At 35.8% G+C, this 24,082-nt stretch overlaps 1 protein-coding gene across 2 annotated transcripts in view; it reads left to right on the top strand.

Moving 5' to 3' along the window:
- LOC101999859 (complement factor H) overlaps nt 1–24,082 on the top strand; it is a 132,166-nt gene that overhangs the window by 100,256 nt on the left and 7,828 nt on the right. Inside the window, exons 2-5 of one of the 2 annotated variants that reach the window (XM_013346747.1) lie at nt 1,838–2,032; nt 4,197–4,373; nt 12,379–12,561; nt 13,902–14,901. In XM_013346747.1, coding sequence (XP_013202201.1) covers nt 1,838–2,032; nt 4,197–4,373; nt 12,379–12,561; nt 13,902–14,119 — 773 coding nt within the window. In that variant the 3' untranslated portion in view covers nt 14,120–14,901. Of the gene's footprint in view, nt 1–1,837; nt 2,033–4,196; nt 4,374–12,378; nt 12,562–13,901; nt 14,902–24,082 lie in introns of those variants that run through there. The other variant, XM_005348455.2, reaches the window with a different exon arrangement.

Below are 24,082 nucleotides of genomic sequence, written 5' to 3'. Positions count from 1 at the left end.
CTGCCAAATGACAGAAGATATTAATTTCATTTTTTTCTTTAAAAACTTTTAGGTTTATAATAGTTTATATTTCTTTCTTTCCTTTCCTCCTTACAGACCATCCCATAGCCACCTGCTGGTTCTCAAACCATGGCCTCATTTTGATTAGTTGTTATTGATATATATATATATATATATGCGGTAGCCCAGATGATACTTTTGTATTGGTGGATACTGTGTGTCTGGCTCTGTATCGACTGGAAAATGACTTACAATAGTAACACCTTTGATTTTGAATGAGTGAATTTACTCAGAAAGAAGCAAGTCAGAATAAAAGAATAAGTCGTATTTAAGAGCTTGACAAAGAAATGAGAGATCAGCCAGCATAAAGACAAACAGTCAGCAAAACGGTATTTCAGGCCCTGAAGAAATATGAGGCAAGCTTTGGCATTAATCCTCTAAGGTGGCTAATTTATGACAGCCATCTCAACCGGCCCACTGAGAGTCTTCTTGGATGATGTTTCTACTTAATACTAAATAGCAACATAGAGAGAACACATGCTCATATCAGGTACTCACAACTTTCAGCAGAAATTGTCTGAAAAAGTTGAAACAGTAAGCTGGAGTTTCCAAATGCACCCCTCCCAGGAGAGAAATTCGCCATGGTTTATCTTTCGTTTGTTTTCTCTGCTCTTCCTGGGAACCCAGAGGGGGAATGCAGCTGGCTGAATTAAAATGATTATTCAGTCACAGGCCAGCTGGGCCTGGTGAGCTCCCAATAGATCAGTATCACGTAACATTGAGAATTAATGCTAAGTAAATGAATATGAAATGTTTCACTATTTCTGAGGATATGACTACAAAATATTACCAAAATTTCTAGTATACACTATGTAGTCTGGGTAAAAGTTAAATTGATAATAAGGGAAGTTGTGAAATGTGCATGTAAGAGCAGCATATGATTCTTGTGTTTTATGAAAATTTCATGTAGACTAACTTTCCTAAAACAAATCTGAAAATGTTTACCTGTAGAAAATTGTAAAAATTTGATAAAAGATTTTGATTAAATTTACATGTTAACTGTTTTAAAGTATTTAAAACATTTAAAGTATTTATGCCTTTATATGTAGAGATTGAACATATACATATAATTATCCACATTATTCTAGGTAGTTGTATTTAAAAACCTAATGTCACCAGAATTAAGCTGTAGTTTTATCTTAATTGGATTGATAATTTAATTTTGATTCTTTGTGCCTTGCTAATTTTACTGAAAGCACATTCATCGAGAAACCTGACAAAATAAAATTATGTTCCTATATCATACTGAACTGACTACTCAACATATTTACTACTCCCATGAAGCACACACTAGTGACAATCCTGGAAGATACATCAATGATATCAATGAGAAGAACGAGGAAGGATGGCAAAGCACAGCCCTCTCATCCACGCATAACTTACTATGCAGTCAAGTTTCTATGCCAGCATCCTATTTCAGTTTTTAAAAAGTCTTGTTGGGCTACTTTTTTGAATACTCCCAAAAACTTTATAGTTCATATCGATCCAAAATGTAAACTTCGTGTTTATTAATAATAGCAGTCGCAAATATTCACATACTCAAGGAGTACTGGCTGATTAAACACCGCAGTGGGTTCATAGAGAAATTATTATACTTATTTATGAGCTTCTTGGTGATCATTGTTCTTCAGTGATGTAATGATACACCAGAAGGTGCTTAAACTATATCCACTTAACCTATATGAAATACAAAATGATCATCAAATACAAAAAAATAATTGATGTTTCATTTGTGATGATTAGCATTTGTTTCTTTGTCTTTGTTTTATTTTTTCAGAGAGACTTTGTGATTTTCCAAAAATAAGCCACGGAATATTATATGATGCAAAGAAATATGACCCACTGTCCCCCGTTCCTAGAGGGAAGGTTTTATACTACTCTTGTGAATATAATTTTGTGTCTCCTCCAAATTCCTTCTGGAATCTCATAACATGCACAGAAGAAGGATGGTCACCAACACCAAAGTGTCTCAGTGAGTAAATGTCTATTCTTAGAAGAATACTGAGTGAAAGAAAGAGAAGAAGGGTTCGTGGGGTCCAGAATGGGACGGAGTTGGGCTGTGGAAGGGTCAGGTGCAGTCTTTGTTTTGTGAACTATTTTTCTTAGGAAAATCCAGTGGAGAACATATTGTCAACAGGTGGTCTACAAAAATAGTTAATAATTGAAAGCTGATGATGAATACATTTGACAACTAACAGATCTTGTCAAACATCTACTTAGTGCTAAGCAACTTAGCCATGTTTTTTATGTGCAAAAATAAAAGTCACTTTGTGTATCCACTGTGTCTGGATTATCTTTTCTCTCAAATATTCTTTTTTAAATTGCTTTTATTGAGCTACCTATCTTTCTCTGCTCCCCTCTCCTCCTCCCCACTCACCTTCTACCCTATCTTATGATCCCCATACTCCCTGTTTACTAAGGAAATCTTGTCTTTTTCAAGTGCCTATGTATATTGGATCCATGTAAATCTCTCTTAAGGTCCTCTTTGTTGTCTAGGTTCTCTGGCATTGTGAATTTTAGACTGGTTTGATGTAGGATTCCCTCTGTATGCTGTGAATATGTTTGATTAATGAATAAAGAAGCTGCTGGGGCCTATTACAGGACAGAATAGAGTAAACAAAATCCAAGCAGAGATAGAGGAGAAAGTAAACTGAGTTAGGAAAGCACAATATAGCCACCAGAGAAACAGACCTATGAAACTTGCCGGTAGGCAACAACCTCATGGTGATGCACAGATTAATGGAGATGGTCTGATTTAAGATGTAAGAGTTATCTAGAAATATGCATAAGCTAATAAGCCAAGCAGTATTGTAATTAATATAGTTTCTAAATGATTATTTGGGGTCTGGGAAGCTGGGAATGAACAAGCAGTATCTGCCAGCAATGGAGGAATGTTCGCTTTACCTCACAGCCTCTCCAGCATAAAGTTGTCATCAGTGTTTTCGATATTGGCTATTCTTACAGGTGTAAGATTCTTAAACCTGTACTGAAAGCAGGCTGGTATTTGCATAAAAACAGAAAGGAGGACCAATGGGACTGAATTGAAGACCCGGTAATCAATCCACAAACTTATAAACCTCTGATTTTTGACAAAGAAGCAAAAAAATATCAAATGGAAAAAAGAAAGTATATTCAACAAATGGTGCTGACATAACCCTTGTATCAACATGTAGAAGAATGAAAAGAGACACATATCTATCATCATGCACAAAACTCAAGTCCAAATGGATCAAAGATATCAACATAAAACAAACCTCACTGAACTTCTAAGAAGAGAAAGTGGGAAGTACACTTAAACACATTAGCACAGGAGACTGCTTTCTAAATATAGCCCCAGTAGCACAGACACTGAGAGAAACGATTAATAAATGGGACCTCCTGAAACTGAGAAGGTTCTGTAAAGCAAAGAACATGGTCAACAAGACAAAACGGCCACCTAAAGAATGGGAAAAAATCTTCACCAACCCATATCGGACGGAGGACTGATCTCCAAAATATACAAAGAACTCAAGAAATTGGTCATCAAAAGAAAAAATAATTGAATAAAAAATTGGGTACAGACCTAAACAGAGAACTCTCAACAGATGAATCTAAAATGGCAAAAAGATACTTAAGAAAATGTTCAACCTCTTTAGCCATCAGAGAAATGCAAATCAAAACAACTCTCAAATATTCTATGGAAAGATATTTTACTTTTGCACGTTCCAGAGCCCATTATATCCTTAGACTTGTTACCTATAATACATTGATCCTTTAGTGAATGTGTGCTGCACACCCTGGGAAGACAGGTGTTTTAAAAGAACATGATAGGAAACAGGATAGGTCAGTACAGCAGACAATACCATCACTTGTTGAAGAAACATCCAGAAATGAAAGATAATAAGTATATAAAAAACTATTTTATACAGATGTCTTTCAGTTGTAAAATATTAAATTTGGAAAGTTATTTCAAAAGTAGAGACAAGGCATCCCTGTAGAAAACTCACACTGTAGACCACCAGGAGTTGGCAAGCTTCAGAAACTTTATTCGTATAGCCCGCTTCAGGTGTGTTGGTCTTCTAACAATCCTTTAATATGCAATCTAACGTGCTTTTAATTTCTCCCATAAAGTGAATTAATCTCTTTTTCTTCCTAAGGGCTATGTTTCTTTCCTTTTGTGGAAAATGGTGATTCTACATCTTCAGGACAAACACACTTAGAAGGTGATACTGTACAAGTCGTTTGCAATCAAGGCTACAGCCTTCAAAATAATCAGAGCAGCATTGCATGCACTGAAGAGGGCTGGTCCATTCCTCCCGAATGCATTTCCACCAGTAAGTACCACACTGTGCTCTCATTTCCTGCCATTATCCGTTGTGTTTAAAATCAAGTTTACTGATACATGTTAAAGGTCTTTTTCCTGACTTTTCCACTAGTCGTTTCTACTTGATTTTCAAATGCATGTAAAGGGATATCCAAATATACTGGTTTATGTGTCTATTTCAAGTGGATGTAATAAGTAGAAACATCATAGGAGTACATTCTGAAGACATACTGCTCATGATATAGTCAAACCATTTTCTGTCTGCTAAACCATGATTCATAGGAATCAAGACATGATTAAAGAGATAAAGACCTAAAATGAGTTATAAATATAAACTGTAATGTGTCCATTTTTAAATCCCAATAGACTTTAGGGAAAATCTAATGAAAGTGTTATCATTTAAATTGATTACTGTATTGGCAAGTGTTTAATGGCACTGTTAAAAGCATTGTAAATCACATACTTTAGAAAATGAATGTTAGTGTCTTGACACTTATCAAACATTTTATTTTTTATTAAAGGTTCTATATGGACATGCAAATGTAATGAAAACATGAGCAAAATATTCTTACACTTGAAGAAAGGGTATTAGTAGAAGCTCAGGATGACCTGAAACTTACTTATGTAGCCCAGCTTGTCCTTGAACTCAATGAAGAGCATTTTGTATTAGCCTAAAGAATGCTGGGATATCAGACAAGAGCCACCATTCCTAGCTGCAAAGACCTTTCAAGTAACTCTTAATAATAATAAACTCTTCAAATAGTGCTGTGAGTTTCATGAAATAATACTAAATTTTGAATTGCATTTGTCAAGCACAGCATAGCTATCACCAGTGCAAATAATTATACCAAAAATATAGTCTATTTCCAGACATCAAAACCTGCATGTAGTTATAAATGACAGTCTCTGGGTCTCCTCTCCAAATTTCTGAAGAGTCTGAAAAGAAATATTAATCCTTTTAACAAGAGTTAAATGCCCACTTGCTTGATCTCAGCATTTTTCCACTTAGACTTAATACACCTCCAGTCTCACTTGTCCATTTACATGTCTTTGCAGCCCGCGGTTCAATGTGAAAGTTCATCCATGTTCAGATTCTGTTCCTTCTAGATTTTACAGTTTATTCTTAGCAAATGTTTAATACTGGTCTTCCCTGGAGGAAAACTAAAGTGCAGATTTCAGGAAATTACCCCACATGAGTTCTAAGACAGCCCCTCTCATTGACTGGTGATCAGGATCTGTGATAAGGTTGCTGGCACTCCCACCAATGGAGCCTGCTGTAACCGTCCAGTTCTCCTCTGGTGGAGAGTCTTCTCCCCCAGCAAAACATTGTCACTGTGTCAGTGTATTGTAGCTCACCTTCCTTGGCACTATTACAGGTATCCGTCTCCAACAAAATTTCTATCTCTGATGATTTTCAGAACCTGGTTCTAGGTTTCAGAATGGGATGCCAGCATGGGGTGTCTCCATTTATTCTTTATATCTTTTCTTCTGATGATCATTTTTTATTGCTAGATACAAATATCATGTGTTAAGAGATTTTGAACATTTTTCAAATGTTTAGATATACATAGACATTTTAAAATGTTCCATCAGTTTTAACATTACTTTAGGCCTTCTATTTTTTGTTCTGTTTCGTTTGATTTTTTTGTTTGTTTGTTTGTTTGTTTGCTTTTGTTGGTTTTTGAGACAGTATTTCTCTGTAGATTTGGAACCTGTCCTGGAATTCCCTCTGTAGAACAAGTTGGTCTCAACCTCACAGAGATCTGCCTGGCTCTGCTTCTGCCCCCAGAGTGCTGGAATTAAAGGTGTGTGCCACAACCACCCAGGTGGCCCTCTAGTTTTTAAAACTACTCTTACAATTATAACTTCCTAAACTACCATCTGGTTAAAAAAATTTTTTTGATATAACATAAAATATACTGAGGGGGGAAAAGGTTTCAAAACAGAGCAAAATCTAAATATTCAAAGCCCTTGTGCTTTGAGTTTAAATCCCACATATGTTCAAAATGAACATGGGGGGGGGGGCTGGAGCTGGACCAGCACCTAAGAACACTGACTGCTCATAGAGGACTGTGTTTTCTGCTCCCATATGTCAGCTCACAACATTCTGTATCTCCAATTCTGGATTTTCCAGTGCCATCGTCTTACATCTCAGGATACCATGGGTACAGCAGATGCATGGATACACATTCAGAACACTGCTGCACATAACAACAAAAAATAATGTAGTAATTTTTAGTATAGTTGTCATTTTTTAACCATCGCTGAAAAAGAAAACAGTCCAGTTTGATTGCAGGGTATATGTTTATAAACATCAGTTGATAATATTTGTTAGAGGAAAACAAGAAAACCTTTTTTTTCTAGTATTGAACTCTCACAAAATGGCATATCTTTGCCTTGGTACAATTGAATTTCTTTCTCTGACTACCATGACAAGTCACTACAAATTTGGTGGAGTAAAACAGTATAATCCATTCCATTATAACTTTGGAGACAAGAGATCCAAGACATTGCCTCTTGGCTCTAGTCCAAGTGTTGGCCTCCCTGGTTTCTTTATTTTCTCTAAGAGCAGTTCTATTCACCTGCCTTTTTAGTAGCAAGATTCTATTGTTTTGTCTAATGAGGGTCATCTTCCTCCAATTTCAGACTCAGTAGTTTGTCATATTTGAACATTTTTTCTCATGATCCCTACCTCTGCCATGGCATTGTCTTCTGTCGTAGCAAATAATAAAGATTTCAAGATCCTTAATCACAATTCTGAAGTTACTTTGACTTATAAAGTCATATTTTTTTTGCTTTGGGAGCTTAAAATGTAGAATCAGGTGGGGATATCATTAAACCTACCAAAGTAATTAACAATAAAATAGCAAGTTTGTAATTACTTTATAAATATTTTAACTGAAAAGACTTATTTTTCGTTCAATATACAGATTCCCTTTTCTCATCTCCTCCCAGATCTGCCCTATCTCCCCTCATTCTAACCCCACAACTCTTCTCTCCTCTCTCTCTCTCTCTCTCTCTCTCTCTCTCTCTCTCTCTCTCTCTCAAACAAACAGACATCTAAAAATATGAATAAGATAAAATAAAAACAAAGTCGAGTAGGACCAAACAAACAAGCAAATAGAAGAAAAAGAGGCAAGGAAACAGTGAAAGAAATACAGCTAGCCATAGAAAAATGCTGTGGATTCTCTTGTATGCTGTAAATATTTACCGTTCTAATTGGTAGCCAAGTAGGAAGCATCTGCAGGGTGACCAAACTAAGAATGCTGGTAAGAGGAACAGCACAGTCAGGAGTCGTCAGTCAGACACCAAGGAAGCAAGATGAGAATGCTTTACTGAGAAAAGGTACCAAGCCATGTAGTTAAACATAGATAAGAATTATGGGGTAATGTAAGTATAGGAGCTAGTTAGCAATAAGCCTAAGCTACCTGCTGAGCATTTATAATTAATATAAGTTTCTGAGTGAGTATTTGGAAGCAGCTTATGGGAAGAGACAGAGAAACTTCTTTAACAAAAACACGCATTGTAAATAAGGAGGCCACTAGTTAGTTTTCGGTTGCTCAGCCCGAAAATAATCTCTCAGAAACCATATTATTTGCAATACTGTTTGGCCAATAGTTTAAGCGTATTTCTGGCTAAAGCTTATATCTTAATTTAATCCATTTCTAGTCATTTGTGTATTGCCACATGACTGTGGCTTATCAGGTAAAGTTCCATCTGGCTCCAGGGGCCTACATGGCTTCTCCCTGACTCTGCTGCCTTCTCTCTCCCTGCATTCAGTTTAGCTTTCTCTGCCTAAGTTTTGCTCTATTAACAGGCCAAGGCAGTTTTCTTTATTAATTAACCAATCATATTCATAGCATACAGAGGGTAATCCCACATCACATGCACAAAGAAATCTCATAAACACAAAACTGAAAACGATAATATGTAAAGGACTTGCAAATTTTATTTTTTTTAAAGTTGCGAGAAAGACATTGAGTTTGTTTTGTGCTAGCTATCTGTTACTAGGCATAAGATATGTCATTATCATGATTTGTGTATTCAAATAGCGAGACTACCTTTGGAGAAAACTAAAATTTTTTTCTGTCATGAGATGTAATCAATTGTAGATAGATTCTGGGCTTGTGTCCACTTCCCTCTAAAGGACTAGGGCCATGTCTAGCTTTGTTGTAGGAGGCTGCTTATTTGTTTCCCAGTCACTCTGACCCACACAGAAGTTTGTATAAATTGCAATACTGTTTGGCCAATAGCTTAAGCATATTTTTGGCTAGCTCTCACATTTTAAATTAACCCATTTCTAATAATTTTATATTTTACCATGAGATTCATGGCCTGCTGGCAAGGTTCTGGCTGGCAGTTCATGTCTTTCTCATCTGGCAGTTCCGTAGTTTCTACAGACTCTGCCTTCTTTCTCTGAGAATTCATTTTAGTTTTCCCCGCCTAGCTGCATTCTGATGAGACATTGGCCAAAAGCAGTTTCTTTACTCATTATCCAATAAAAGAAGCATAAATACAGAAAAACTTCCCACACTATTTCTCCTTTTCTGTTTAAATAAAAAGGAAGGTTTTAACTTTAACATAGTAAAATCACATATAACAAAACAGGTATCAAACAAACATTATAGGTACAATATTTATATCTACTTTATCTTTTTTCATAACTAAGGAAAACTATAACTATAACTACCTATTCTTCAACTCCATCAAAGACCCCAGAAGAATATAATATTACTTAGATAAACAGGAAGTACATTGTAAGCAACTTCCAAAACTCTTGTCTCATTGTCATGAAAAGTTTGTTTTTAAAACATTTTAAATGCTATATTCTGTAGTCTTTAAAAGATTTGCAAAATACATATTTAACTGAAATATATTTCGATATATCTAGAAAACCTAATGAGACTACAAGCTTGACTATTATAGATGGCTATCTATTAACCTATATTTCTTAATTATACATTACATTTTTAAATGAGCTGCACAAACACAATACCTTAATCAAGAGCAGAAATACGCATATAACAAAATTGGCCTTAAATTTTTATCAATAAACTATGATCTATACCAATGCAAATCTCTATAGCATAGCTCCCTTTAAATGTAAACAAACATTTATTAGTAATCATGTAGGGTATTTGAGCATAGTTCTCTCCAAACTGCTTCCTGCTTTTTGTTGCATGAAGTCATTTTGGAGGTGTTCACAATAATCTTTTGGGTGGTCTTGGTCTGTCAAACCATATTACTCTGAAAGAAATCCATAGGCTCTAATCTTCTGTGAAAACAAAAGAAGAACCTCCAAAGCAACAAATCCTTAGACCCAAATTTCAGAATCAAGATACCCTTAAAATATCTATGTTGGTTTAGTTTAGTAGCCCATACTTGAAATGTCTCACTGAACTTAACTTATTCACAGTCAAAAATTTAAAGAAAATACAATAATATATGTAATCCAGACTCTGTGTATATTTAATCTTTATATGGCTTATTTTTCTTATTCCATAACTTTTTCTACAAGTTTAATATTTATTTTGTTATCTGTACTCCTTTAATCTATGACTGTCTATACTCTTTTATGTTACATTTACTGTGTCTTTACTCTTTTTCTTCTCTCTCCCAAATCTATGTACATTTTTTATGTACACGGTGTCTTGTGTAGAAGTCTTTTATGTCTAAATCTGTCCTGTTGTGTATCTGAAACCCTTTTCTGTCAAGGAGTACTTCTCAGCAGTGTTACTAGGACTAAGCCTTCTTTGCCTTTTGCCTCCACCCAGTCCACATGCAAAGGTCTGTTCACTGTCTCTTGTGAGCCTTGCACACTAACCCAGTTCCAAGTATACAATGGATTTATGTAGCACAATTAAGCAGATTGTAACACCCTATTCAAGTGCTTGACCACCCTGAAGGAGCCAAAGCTCATGTTGGCAGCATGAAACAGGGAGCAACCATTTGGAAACCATGCAGGTTTTTGTTCTTTTGCTACTACCACTGAATCAGGAAGACCTGTCTTAAAGCAGTCAGTCTCTGCTTGCTGTCAGCAAACAGAGCAAGAATCTGCTTTGAACTCTGGTATATTTTGTCTAGAATTCCTTTCCAAACTCTCTCAGTTTTTATGTGGATTTAGTTACCCACATTGGTGAGCCAATCCCTTGTAGAAGGCCATTTTCCAGCTACTCTGACCTGAAATAACCACACAGAAATCTGAATCAATTGCAATACCATTTGGCTAATAGCTTAAGCATATTTTTGGCTAGATTTTATATTTTAAATTAACCCATTTCTAATAATTTTATATTTTACCATGAGACGCATGCCCTACTGGCAAGGTTCCAGCTGGTGGCTCATATCTTTCTCTTTTGGTGGCTTCATGATTTCTACAAACTCTGTCTTCTTTCTCTCAGCATTCAGTTTAGTTTTCCCTGACTAGCTCCACTCTGACAAGCCATTGACCAAAAGTAGCTTCTTTATTCATTATCCAACAAAAGCAACACACATAGGGAAAGACTTCCCACACCATAGCTTAGATCCATGTAGGTTCTGTGCATAATGTCACACACCCTATGTGTTTACATGTGCCTGATGTGTTTAGAAGTCCTTGTTCCCTTGGTGTCCTTTATCCCCTCTAGCTATAACAGTATTTCATCCTGGTCTGCCTCAGTAAAGATAGTTGAGCTAGTCAAGTTCTTTGCATTAGAAGAGAATTAATAACTATTATTTTATAGAATTATATGGTGATATATAAATTGAATAAGTAAAACCTATTTAAACATACATTAATAAAATACACAAACCTATATGAAGTTGTTTTAACCTAGTCAGTTGTACTTTTACACTACTTCAAAGAGTAATTTCTCTTCTGAATTTACTCTCTTTTCTTAAGAAAAGGATTATGTAAAAGAAGGAAAAATAAGAGAAAGGAGAGTAAAGGGTAAAAAGAAGCTAGATAGGTGTCTTCATCTTGATGTTATAAATAAGAAATTTGCAAAGTTTTCTTTGTCATTTAAATTATCTGTGTTCTATAGTTCGTTTATATTATCTGCATAAAACTGTGCGTATGGTGAGCACATCCACAGTGAAATTCTAGAGAATATCCTAAACCTAATTTTTTACTCCATAATTTGATAATATAGAGAATAAACAAGTATAGATCATCATGGTTCAGAAAGAGATGTGAGAAAAAGCTGAGATGGTAGGCTTTGGTTTTAAGAAATGAAAGAATAGCAATTGGTGTCTGATTTTATAAGCTCAGGGAAAAATGCTATATCTTGTGCAATGTAAGGAAATTGATTTAAAGGGAATGAAAGGAAAAGAAGTAATTTTGATTGACTGTTAAGCCAATCCTGCACCATATACTTGTCATCTCAATGTGATGATGAGTATTGGATGTCAGCAGAAATCAGCCAGTCAACAAGCATCTGGATATGTCTCTGAGCATCTACTAGACTAAGGTAACTAGATTGGGGGTACTGCATGGGAATGAACACCCTGCACCGGTGAACATTGTTCCATGTGCTGGAACCTCTAACTCATAAAAAGAGACAGTAAGCTGAGTAACAACAGTAATCTCTCTCTGCTTCCTGACTGCAAACACAGTCTGAGCAGCTACTTTGTGTTCTCACCACTATGACTTTCAGAGCATATGACTGGGTCCTGCAATTGTGAGCCAAAGCCAAAGAGCAAAAAGAAAAAAAAATTACCTTTGTAAGTTCCTTTTGCCAGGTGTTTTGTCATAGCTACAATATCAGTTACTAATACATTATGTGCTGCTCATTTAAGGTGGGTTTCCACTTAACTATTTTTTATTTTCTTTCACTGTTTTTCTTCTCAAAGGTTCTTCATAAATAAATATAACATTTATTTTCTCTATTTATATAATTAAACTTTCTTCAAGCAATAATTTCTGTAGCCACAAACCACTAAAGCCTTGATATTATGTTTAATGCTGTACTTTCATTGGTTCTGTTTGAGTCTGTACTTTGGCTTGATCTCTCAAACACTCAAATATGTGTTCTTAGATTCAAGAGGAAAATGTGGGCCTCCTCCACCCATTGACAATGGAGACATCACCTCCTTCCCTTTACCAGAATATCAACCATTATCATCAGTTGAATATCAGTGCAAGTCCTTCAATAAAATGCAGGGCAACAAAAAAATAACATGTAGAAATGGAGAATGGTCAGAGCCACCAAAATGTTTAAGTAAGTAACTCATTTTCATAGATCATGGGAAAGTCAGTTTCATAATCGGAATATTTTTATCTTTATAATAATATATTCATACATTATAATTAGTGTTTTCTCACATGCACAATTACCAAATATCAGCATGTAAAGGAAACAAGATTAATAGTTTTTTATATAAAAATAGTTAACAAAATTACATGTTATTCATTATAAAAGTTAGCTTAATTTAGGAAATAACTGGGGTAGCTAAAAGATAAAACAATTATCTTTTTATTTATTATAAGGGGAAAACTCATGAAACAAGAATGAGATATCTAAACTCACTGTGCTGAGAGAAAACCACACAGAGAGAGGGCGACTGGGTCACATGCCATTTTTCTTTGGGTCCCAGAAAGCCACACACTAACTTGGTCCCACCTCTTAAAGACCATTGGTTGGCAAAGATTCCCCATCAATTCATTATTGAGTGCTTATTAACATATATTGATATTCATAAATTTTTATGCCAGCATAATATTTCCATACCTGTGTACATTTTGCTGTGACTAAATCCAGCATTTCTCATACACCCTCCTGTTCCCTTAAATATACCATCTAATTTTACTAATCACTGCCAGGCACTCAGGAGCAATCTGCTTTTCTTTCCACTGTGTGAGAAAGATCACAAAGGACTTTCCTTCCTGTGTTTGTCTTATTTCACTTAATGTCCCTCCATCTCTATTAACTCACCTTCCCACTCATACAACTCAAACTCTACCACTGTCACATATTCAGGAGGACTTTTTTTTTTAATTTTCACTCTAAAAGAAAATACATGAAGCTTAACATCCTCCCTTTGGCTCATTATATTTATTGTCCTGCACAGTCATTTTCTCATTTAAATAATAAAAAAAATTATCTATGATGTCTGAAAAATATTCTACCATATGAATATATGACACTGTCTCTATGCATTCATTAATTGATGGTAATCAAGATGGTTTCCCATCTTAGCCATTTGCAGCACATTCATTCTGAAATATCTTATTGGGACTTTTAAGAGAATGTTTGCACCTATATTTGCTTCTTCCCCACACTTGCTTTATGCATATTCTGCTATGATGGGAATTATATGTTCTCAATGTTTGATACTGGCAGCTATTTTTTTCATTTTTAAATGCTCCTCTAACCAGAGAATATTATGTTATGGAAGCTATTTAGAGATGCGTTCCTTCAGGGTTTTTTTTTTATTTTCTTTAGGCATTCTTTGTTGGTTGCTTATTTTCTAGTTCAAGTCAGACTTACTGCATTATACAGGTTTTTTCAACTAAAGAAATAATGCTTGACAGCTGAGTTTCTGTATTTTTTTCTTTCAGATGCATGTATAATATCAGAAGAAATTATGGGAAAACACAATATAATTCTCAAATGGAGAGAAATTGGAAAGGTTTATGTCCCATCAGGGGACTATGTAGAATTTACATGTAAACCTGGATATAAAAAGGCAAATACATCACCTCAATTTCGTATAGTGTGCATTGATGGTCACATCAGTTATCCCAGTTGTACAAAAAGAAGTTGGTTTAGTAATTGAATGAACCTTTGTTTAGAAACATGCATGCATATTACCCACACAGTTTCAATTTATGTTTGAAGTGTTAACTAATTTCATCTCATAAGTATAAACTTGATTAATTTGGAGCTTGAGATATGATTGCTACAAATGCAAAAAAAGTACATTCAAAATACCTAGACCAGAGTGTGGCAAGTTCTAGCACAATAAACAATGACAAGAAAATGCAATTACTTCAGTGTCTGTTTTGATCCACCACTTTTCAGTTCTCCAATTTTCTTCAATACTGTGAACCTAATTCTCTGATTCACAGTTAACTGAACCCATATTGTCTCAGTCTCCAAATTAGTATTATTTCACAAATATATAACAACCAAACTGTCATACTTAACATTGATAATTAATATAAATAATGCCACATAATATTTTAAGCTAATAAACAGATCTAAAAGTATTTTTATTATTTCATGAACATATTAATTTCTCAATTTAAATATTCAATAGTTACACAAAGAAATTAAAATTAACTGAGTATATGATTCTATAGCTATCATAATGTCAATATTAAAAACTATAATTATTCTGAACAGGCAATAAGCACATATATACTTGTACCTAAAGTAATAGAAAAGTAAATTAACAATAAATACAATAAATTTTATTTAAAGACTATATTTATCTTTAGAGGTAATAGTGTTAAGGGTTTCTATTTGATATTTTTAAAGATAATTTCTAGTTTACAGTACCAAACATAACTTGTGTACCTTATGACAATAAAAAACTGATATATATTCAGCAACTGATGCTGCAGTCTTATATTTTTATTTCTGGGCTATAGATATGTAACATGATATTGTAAAAATGCATGGCAGTAACACACCATAGCTCCTGTTTGACCAATGAAAACAAGCAACATTTCAAAAGCCCTGTGTTGTTAACTCTGATTAATAAAACATTAGTATGTAAAATGAATTTTAAACATTGTTTTCAGTGTACCATGGATAGTAAGGATATAACTCTTGCATAAACTGAGCAATATAGATGTTTATCTTTATTTTTCTATATCTTTACCATTAATACAATCAGTTTAAAACCATAACAATAAGTTACTTAAGACAAGAATTTCAAAAAGGTTCACTAATATCTAGGAGAACTATAAAGATGTCAGTGATGATTTTAATATCAAATAGCAGTTCATTTATTTATGGTTTAGAATAGTCTATTTGGCATTTCAGCATGTAATTCTGGGAATTTCAAATACATAATTCAAGGTGATATTTTTCACTCATCTTAAACAGCCTTCCTTTAATTACTTTTGGCAAAAAAAAAGTTTAACCTTTCAAAATGTTGAAATCTAAAAGATAAATATGTAGGTATCAAAACAGAGCAGGTTTCTTGTATGTTATATAATATTAGACAGTGGACATACTGTTGAAATGCCAAGAAAATGCTTAACTATTACTAGTTTGAAATAATTTTTAAAATAATCGTATTTAACTTTAACACTTGTGAAGGCAGTTGTCTGTCAGCACCACTGTAACAAGTGGCTGTAAACTGGTGTGCTGCCTTAAAAGGCACTCATGTCAAAAAGTTGTACAGAATGGCATATCAATGATAATGGCATAAAATTTAGTAACTGCCCATGACATGTTTTTTTCTTACATAGGTGCCACTGCATGGCAGCATTTGGCAAAGAAATGCTCTGCAGTGTCTTTTTAATGAAACTAACTCTATTAGTGAGGAAAGGCTTCTGGACACAATCACCTGGAAAACCCCACTACAGTATCATTGTAGTGTGAAGATGATGTGAAAGCAACATGTATTATTAGGGAGACACCACATTAAGACTATAGCAAATGAATGATAAAGACATTCCATGAAAACAGGAACCAAAACCAAAGCAGAATGGTTATTCACATCAGAGAAAATGGAACATAAAGCAAAAACTAAAAAGGAAAAATTAAGATCATTGTAAAATGGTAAAATAAATTTACTAAATATATATATACATAAATTAGATATGTGTGTAACTTATTTAATATATGAAACATATTTATAAATCTGAAGAAGAAATACATTTAAGTGAATAAACAATTGAGTTCTTCCATAGTCCTCTTCTAAATGTGGATTAATGAGGAAGAAAAACACAATAAACAACACCAGACTTGAATGATATACATACATATTCTCTTGATATTCAAAATTACATTAGTTCACAAATAAGTGAAGTCAAATGGACACACTTCACATTACTAACAAATATAGGTAATTGAAGCTATTTTGAAAATGCTACCTAAAAAGAGTAGTATACACATCAAAAGGCATATAAAACACTGTCCAGGATAAAGCAGACACTATGCAAGAAAGTCAACTTTAAAACCTATGCAAGGAAGTCAACTTTAAAACCTAACTGAGATTTTACTCTCACCTCACAAAGCTACTCCATGCCATCTAAAGATCAGCATGATGACCCTCTGGAGCCATGTGCATGGCCATCCCACAGGTAGCACTTCACAAGCCTGGGATCCCAATCCCTGAGTGGAAAATGTCTTGCATTTGACTCCAAGGTACACTACAAAGGAACACTCTGCTCTCCCTCCTCCTATCAGTTGTGAAACTAACAGTGTCATCTGAAGTCCTGTGCTGGTTGCATGCTTGTGTGCCCTAACGATCACCCAAACCTCATTTTTTCATCCTTTTACTTCTAAGGAAATGTAGTGACAACCTTCTTGGTTTTTAATGGAATAAACATTTTTCAGCCAATATCTTCTAATCATGGTTTTCTTTGCCCCAACTTCTCCCAGAAACTCAAAGCACTATAACCCACCCAAACCACACACTTTTTTTTCCTTTCTCTTACAAAGCAAACAGGCCAAAAGAAAAAAACGAGCAAAAGAAAGAGAAAGAAAATAAAAACATAAGAAACCAGTGTATATATACAAACAAAAACAATAAAAACACAATTTTAGAAACCACATTATAAAAGCAAAAGGGCAGTAAGATGAAAGAAATGCCTCCTAAAAAGAAATCTGAGATTAAAATCTATATAAATATCATTGAGTTTGTTTTGTGTTGGCCATCTAATTCTGGGCGTGGGGCCTACCTATAAGTGTGGTTAATGATGAACTCTAGCAGGCCCAACTGTGGCAAACCTGGCACCAACAGGTCTTGCCCTCCCATTCCATATTCTTTGCTGAACCTTTAGTTGCATTCCTAGTACTAGTCACTATGATCTATTTGGCTACTTTGTTATGCCTGATTCCTTCCTGAAGCTGATCACAAAGATCCAACTATCAAAACATCTAGGTCCAGCAATCAAAAATTCCCATTTGTCTACCCCAATTAACGTGTCCAATCAGAACTTAACAACCCATCTTAGACCATTCTAACACAGACTGGTCCTTTGTCCCTCTTAAAATTAACACTTGCAAAGCTATTTGCTACTGTTTCTGCCTGATTCATATTCAAACACCTTAAATCCCTTTGTTTTGGAAACTGGTGTTTGAGTGTGGGTTGTGATTAATACTGCTTCCAGAGGGAAACACCCTGTGGTCTATGAGTCTCTTCAGTTAACATGCCCAAGGAATATGATTGAGAAAGCATTTTTTTTTTTTGCAAGTAGATGTCACTTCTCTTTCTCAGCACTGAAATGACTCTTTAGGACATTTTATTATGACTATAGTTCAGTTCTCTGCTCAGCCTCTGGAAGCAGATGGGAAGTAAAGCAGAGGTCCACAACTAGATAATATGCAGAGTCTGAGAAATTTGGGAACATGAAGTACACAGTGGGATATCTTCATCAAAATACTCCTCTCAAGGTTCAATGAGCTATGCAGAAGAGGAGGTGGAAAGAGTGCAAGACCCAGAGAGGAATCATGATGCCAAGGAAACAGTGTCTTCCAAACACAACAGGATTGATGCACATAAGAATTTGCAGAGATTTTAGCATCATGCACAGGTTCAAGCCAGACAGGGTCCAGAGAATAACCTTCTTGCTCTAGTCCCATTGAAAAACTGAAAATGACACGACAAAACAAGATGATACATCTTCTCTAAAATTAGTACTCCAATAATAATGTTCATTGAGAAAAGAAATTAAATGGCACAAAAACAATGAACTCAAATTAACAATTTTAGGAGCTGGACAGGGGGGTCAGTATCATGTACCACTCTTTCAGAGGAATAGAATTTTTATTTTAATGGTACTCACATAAGGAGGCTCAAAACTAATGTCCCTCCTGCTCTACATGATCTCATACCTTTCACAGGAATGGATGTGCACGTAAATAAAACACGCAGAGAAACACACACATTTTCAGACACATTTAATTTCTATTACTGTGAAAAGATACCATGATCGTGGCAATTCTTATAAGGAAAATATTTAATTGGGGTGACTCACAGTTTCAGAGTTTCTGTCTATAATCACAATGGCAGGGAGCATAGTGGCATGCAGACTGGCATGATGCTGAGTACATCTTGGTCAAAAGACAACAGGAAGTAGACTGAGTCACTGGGCATAGCTTGAGCACATAGGAAACCTCCAAGCTCACACCCATAGTAACTTACTTCAAAGACCACACCTACCTCAAAAAAGCTAACCTTCCTAATAGTGCAACTCACTATGATCTTATGGCAGCCAATTGCTTTCAAACTAACACGAGTTAAACTGCTGTTTGTTGTGCTTTCCTGCCACTTTAAGGGACAAGCCACGCCCACTCCCATTACCTCTGACCTGCCCGCCACCATCTTGGGCCCTTCCTTTTCTGCTTCCTTGATGTGTGTGCTTTTTATTATAAGGAAGACCTGGGAATGTTATGGTTTTGGTCCCTTTAAGAGACAAGCCACACCCATTCCCCTCCCCATCTGCTGAGGCAGGCTGATCTTCAGCTTCTGGCCTGAGCTCTCTCTCTTTTCCATCTTCCTCTTGGAGAGGCAGCTCCGCTTCTGCCTCTCTCCCCACTTCTCTGCTTCCCCCCTTCTCTGTCTCTTTCTCCTCTTCTCTCTCTCCTCTCTCTCTCTCTCTCTCTCTCCTCTCTCTCTCTCTCTGCCTCTCTCTCTCTCCCTCTCTCTCTGTCCCCCCTTCACCCCTCCTCCTCCATAACCCCCTGAATAAACATTCAACCTCACCCTGCATGTCGTGTCTATCCATGTTTCTGTCTTCTGCCCGCCTCGCCATGTGTCTCCCTGCCTGGAACCAGCCATTGCTCGGGGACCAGCAGCCGTCTCTGCCTGGGGCCCACTGTCTGCCGCCACATGGCCCGCCACCACTGCTCTGGGACCAGCAGCAGTCTCTGCCTGGGACTGGCTGCTCCCAGGGCCCACTGTCTGCCACCACATGGCCCGCCACCACCGCTTGGGCCACCGCTCTGGGACCGGCAGCCATTTCTGCCTGGGAATGGCTGCTCCTAGAGCCCGCTGCCTGCCTTCACATGGCCCGCAGCCACCATTTGGGACCTACAGCATTTCTGCTGCCTACTGCCATGGGGATCTTGCAGCATTTTTCAAAAAGAACAACACTGTTCATTTCCAAATTTGTGTTGAAAACTAGATAAAACATTTTATGATAATCTCCATTGTTTTCTTAAATTCTTTTAGCATTTTACTCTGTTCCTTAAAAATTATAAATTTTTGGCTTTTTTTGATATCCATGTTTGGTTCTATCCTAGGTCTCTGGGGTATCCCAGCCCTGAGTTCTGGCCCTCAGTGTTTGTTCCCACAATTTCTGTGCCATCTTTACCCCACTATATCTTGTAGAAAGGACAAATTATAGGTTGAAGGATTTGTGGATGGGTAGGTGTCCACTGGAAGTCTTTCCTGGTAACATGAAATGACAAGTTCAGGCTCTGCATCCACCATTGTTAGAAGTATTGGGTAAACTTACCCTGATAGATTCCATTGCTTTAGGTTTCTAGCTCATCCCAGAGATGTCCCCAGATTCCAGTTGTCTCTCCCAGTACCCACTAATGATATTCTGCCCACCATACTCATAAATTGGTGCCTAACCTAAATGTCATCAGAGAAGATTCACCCATAAACTGTTGGAAACAGATGCACAGCCAAACATTAGGTGGAGCTCTGAGAATATTGTGGAAAATGGGGAGAAAGAACTCTAGGACCCAGTGGTGTCAAGAGCACCACAAACACACATACACAAAGCCAACTAACAGGGGCTCATAGTAGCTCACAAAGACCAAACTGACAACCAGGGAGCCTGCGTGATCTAGGCCCTCTACATATATGTTTCAGTTGTATAACTTGATCTTCATACTAAACTCCTAACAGTGAGATCAGGGGCTGTCTCTGAAACTCTTGTCTGATTTTAGGACCTCCTAACAGATTGCCCCATCCAGCTTTGCTATCCATAGAGGGCCTGCCTATATCTGAAGATAAAGAAAGGAAGTGGAGTAGTTGGGGAGGGGACAGGAATTGGGAAGAGGGCAGGTATGTAAAAACAAACAAAAAAGCAATAAAAGTTTTTTTTAAAGTAAATAAATTTAAATTTAAAAAATTAAAAAGAAATTTAATCTCTTGTCTTCCTTTCTGAATTCTTGTTTGATTGTCTAGGAGACTGGCATAAAGAAATTGGATGCTTACTTTTTTTTATTTTGTTTTGTTTTTGTTTTCATTTGTTTGTTTGTTTGTTTGTTTTGTTTTCAGGACAGGGTTTCTCTGTAACAGCTCTGGCTGTCCTAGCACACACTTTGTAGTATAAACCAGGCTGGCCTTGAACTCATAGAGATCTGCTTGCCTCTGCCTCCTAAGTGCTTGGGAAATTGGATGATTTTTATTGTTTAACAAAGGTAAAAAGACTAAATTAGAGTACTATTGTGAAAACAGTGTTTAAATGTTATTTATTTTATCTGTCTTTCTGTGAACTTTGATATTTACTGAACTAGCTTCCAGTAATGCACTAAAAATCAAAGCCACACTCAGTACTGTTAATGACAGGATTCCCACAAGCACTGCTGCTGGAGAACATTAGGTTTTAGTAGATGGGGTGGTCTAGCGTGTTACTCTTAGTCAGTGTTCTAACCCTATGGCTTTCTACTGCGAAAGGAGAAGGTAAGTGGAGATAGTTTGAAAAATATACTTTCTAATCAAATGTATTTATCTGTTGTGTGTATGGGGATTTTTTTGCTAATTTTAAACTTTATTATAAAATATTGGACATAGAAAATAAACTATAAAATGCTTTAAGTGAAAAATTAGAAAAATTTTAAATAATTAAAAACTGATCAACTTATGGAGTTTCTGATAAGCAATTATGGAGAAAATTTTTAACAAAATGGGCTTTTCTCTGTTCTCTAAACCTCAAAGTATGAATGGCTTCTAAATATAATTTTGAGAGACAAAATGAACTTTTTAATGTGTAAATAATAAATATAGCAAGATCAATTTTCAAAATGCTATTCAACTTAAATTAAAGAAAGCCACTGAACAAGACAAAACACCCAACAGACTTTAAATATCCCTGTGTCTGTGTGGGATTGATTTTAATTTTTTAGGTTGTACAAGTTTAATGTCATAGTCACTAAAATGAGTAACTTTTCCCATTTAAACGAATTATCATTCACCAGATATAAATGTCTTTTAATAAGTCAATCAAGAATATTTATTTATGAATGTAAGGCACCAAAGTGGCAACAATTGGCTCTTTCTGATCTCCAATGAACTTAGAAAGTAGGAGATGATGTCACCTCTGTATTATTACTTTGTGCTTTACCAGGATTTTATATCTGTCTTTCAGTGTTTGAGAATGCCATCATATCTAAAGAATCTCAAACTATGCCTTAAACAGGTATAGGGTTCTGGAATTTCATCACTATGCTTGACTCTGATGTTAGGTACTCTGTATTGTGTTACTTGTTGTTTGCTCATGTTTACATATAATTAGGGTTATGCATGTAACTTGTCAGTCCTCACTTATGTGAAAAAGCTAGGATCAAGACAATTTCAAACTTTGAAAAAATTCACCCTTTTACATTTTTAGCCAAATTTATATCATAGATCTTAAACATTTTATTATGCTCTGACATTTCACTTTGATTGTGGGAAAGCAGTCACCTAATGAGAGGAAAATCCATCCTGCCAAAGAACAGAAAATGTTTACTTAAATTTTTTCATAGTTTTATAATATTTAAGATTAATAAAATTATATTTCTCCTTTCTTCATTCCAAACTGTCCCATATATCATTCATTTTTCTCTGTCTCATGGCCTCTTCTTTTACTAATTTTTATTACATTCATGTGAGTATATTTATGTGTCTGTATGTGTATATATATAAATGGAATATGTGTGTATATATGTATACATATATGTGTATGTGTATGGAATATATGTGTGTATATATGTATACATGCATGCTCAGTCAATACAATAGCATTTATAAATACAGTTTGTCTGATATTCTGTACAGACTGAAAAATTACCTAACATCCTCATAATTTCCCTTTTAAATTTACTGTTAAGTTCACTAAGTATACAGCAACAAAAGTAGAAGAATACATAGTAAGGAAGAGGTAGATTAATACATGAAAAACAGACAGGCAAGCAGGCAGGCAGACAGTAAAACATTATTTTAGGCCCTCAAGATATAAGCACTGGTCCAATAAGGTGACTAATTTATGGCAGGTACCTGAATTTCCACTTTGAGAGTCCTCTCGGATGAGACTTCTAAGAAAAAAATAGCAGCAGATAGAGATCACGTAAACATACCGGGTGTTCTCGACATCCAGCAGGAGCTTACTGGAAGAGCTGAAAGAGAAAACTGGAGTTTCTGATGGATTCTTCCCTCCCCCCACAGATAAACTTGCCAGGCTCATCTTTCACTGTTTTCTCTGCTTTTCCTGGAAATCCAGATGGGGAACTCCAGCTGGCTAGCCTTACACGTGCTTCCTCAGTTTATGCTGGATATCTGCAAGAAAATTTGATGGTATTACCTTTCCACTAGTTTTATTTTTTTTCCTTGAAAGCCTCATGTGATGGGACACTATGTTTCTTTTGGAACCCCAGCTGGCTGCAATAAAATGGCTTTCCCCGTTAATGTCTTCAGGTTATGCGCTGGAGCCAATTTTACAAACTTTTCCTGTCAGTTTTGCTGTCTGTCTGCCTATCTACCTTTCTGCCCCTCATTTTATTATCTCATATATATCTCATTTATCTTGCAATTGATTCTTTTCTTCATTTTTTATTGAAATAGACTTATTTCTTATACAATATATCTTAATTACAATTTCCTCTACCTTTTTTCCTCTCATCCAGATCTGTATTTCTTTCTGTCTCTCATTTGAAAAGAATAGATTTCTAAAAGGTAACAAAAAACCATAACCAAAAATAATATAATAAGGTAAAATAAACATCATCACTCTGAAACTGGATAAGGCAAACCGATGTAAGAGTCCAAGAGAATTGGTAAACTATATATGTATTGCATTAAAATACAAAACTGAAAGCTTCATTGTATCTGTGAAGCACCTGGCAGAGACCCACACAGGCCCTGTGCTGTTGCTTCAGTCTCTGTAATTTCATGGGAGCTTGCTCAATTTGTTTAAAGGACTTTGTTTTTCTGGTGTCCTCCGTTTGCTCTTGCCCTTACACTCTTTCCACCTCTTCTACCCCAGAGTTCCCTGAGCTCTGAGGAGAGGTATTTGGTGGAGACATCCCATTTAGAGATGACTATTCCAAAGTCTCACTGTCTGTCTCTCTGTCTCTCTCTCTTTCTGGGGAAATGTCTTTCTGTGTGTCTCTGTAATTGTTCAGATATGCTGTAGAAAGAGCCTCTCTGATGATCACTGAAAAAAGCACTGATCTATGTGTACAGTAGAATATTATCATTTTGTCACCATTTCCTTTTTAAAAAGACCAGTACTTTTTGGTTTTACCCTATGTCTCTGGGATATCCAGTGTCTGGTTCTTAGTCACCTGATGTGTGATTCCCTTCTGTATGTTGTGAATACCATTGGTTAATAAAGAAACTGTC

The sequence above is a fragment of the Microtus ochrogaster genome, chromosome 6 (assembly GCF_000317375.1).
Source record: "Microtus ochrogaster isolate Prairie Vole_2 chromosome 6, MicOch1.0, whole genome shotgun sequence".
Classification (NCBI taxonomy): Eukaryota; Metazoa; Chordata; class Mammalia; order Rodentia; family Cricetidae; genus Microtus; species Microtus ochrogaster.
The sequence above is the reverse complement of the archived record's forward strand: the minus strand, read 5'-3'. Positions and strand labels throughout refer to the sequence as shown.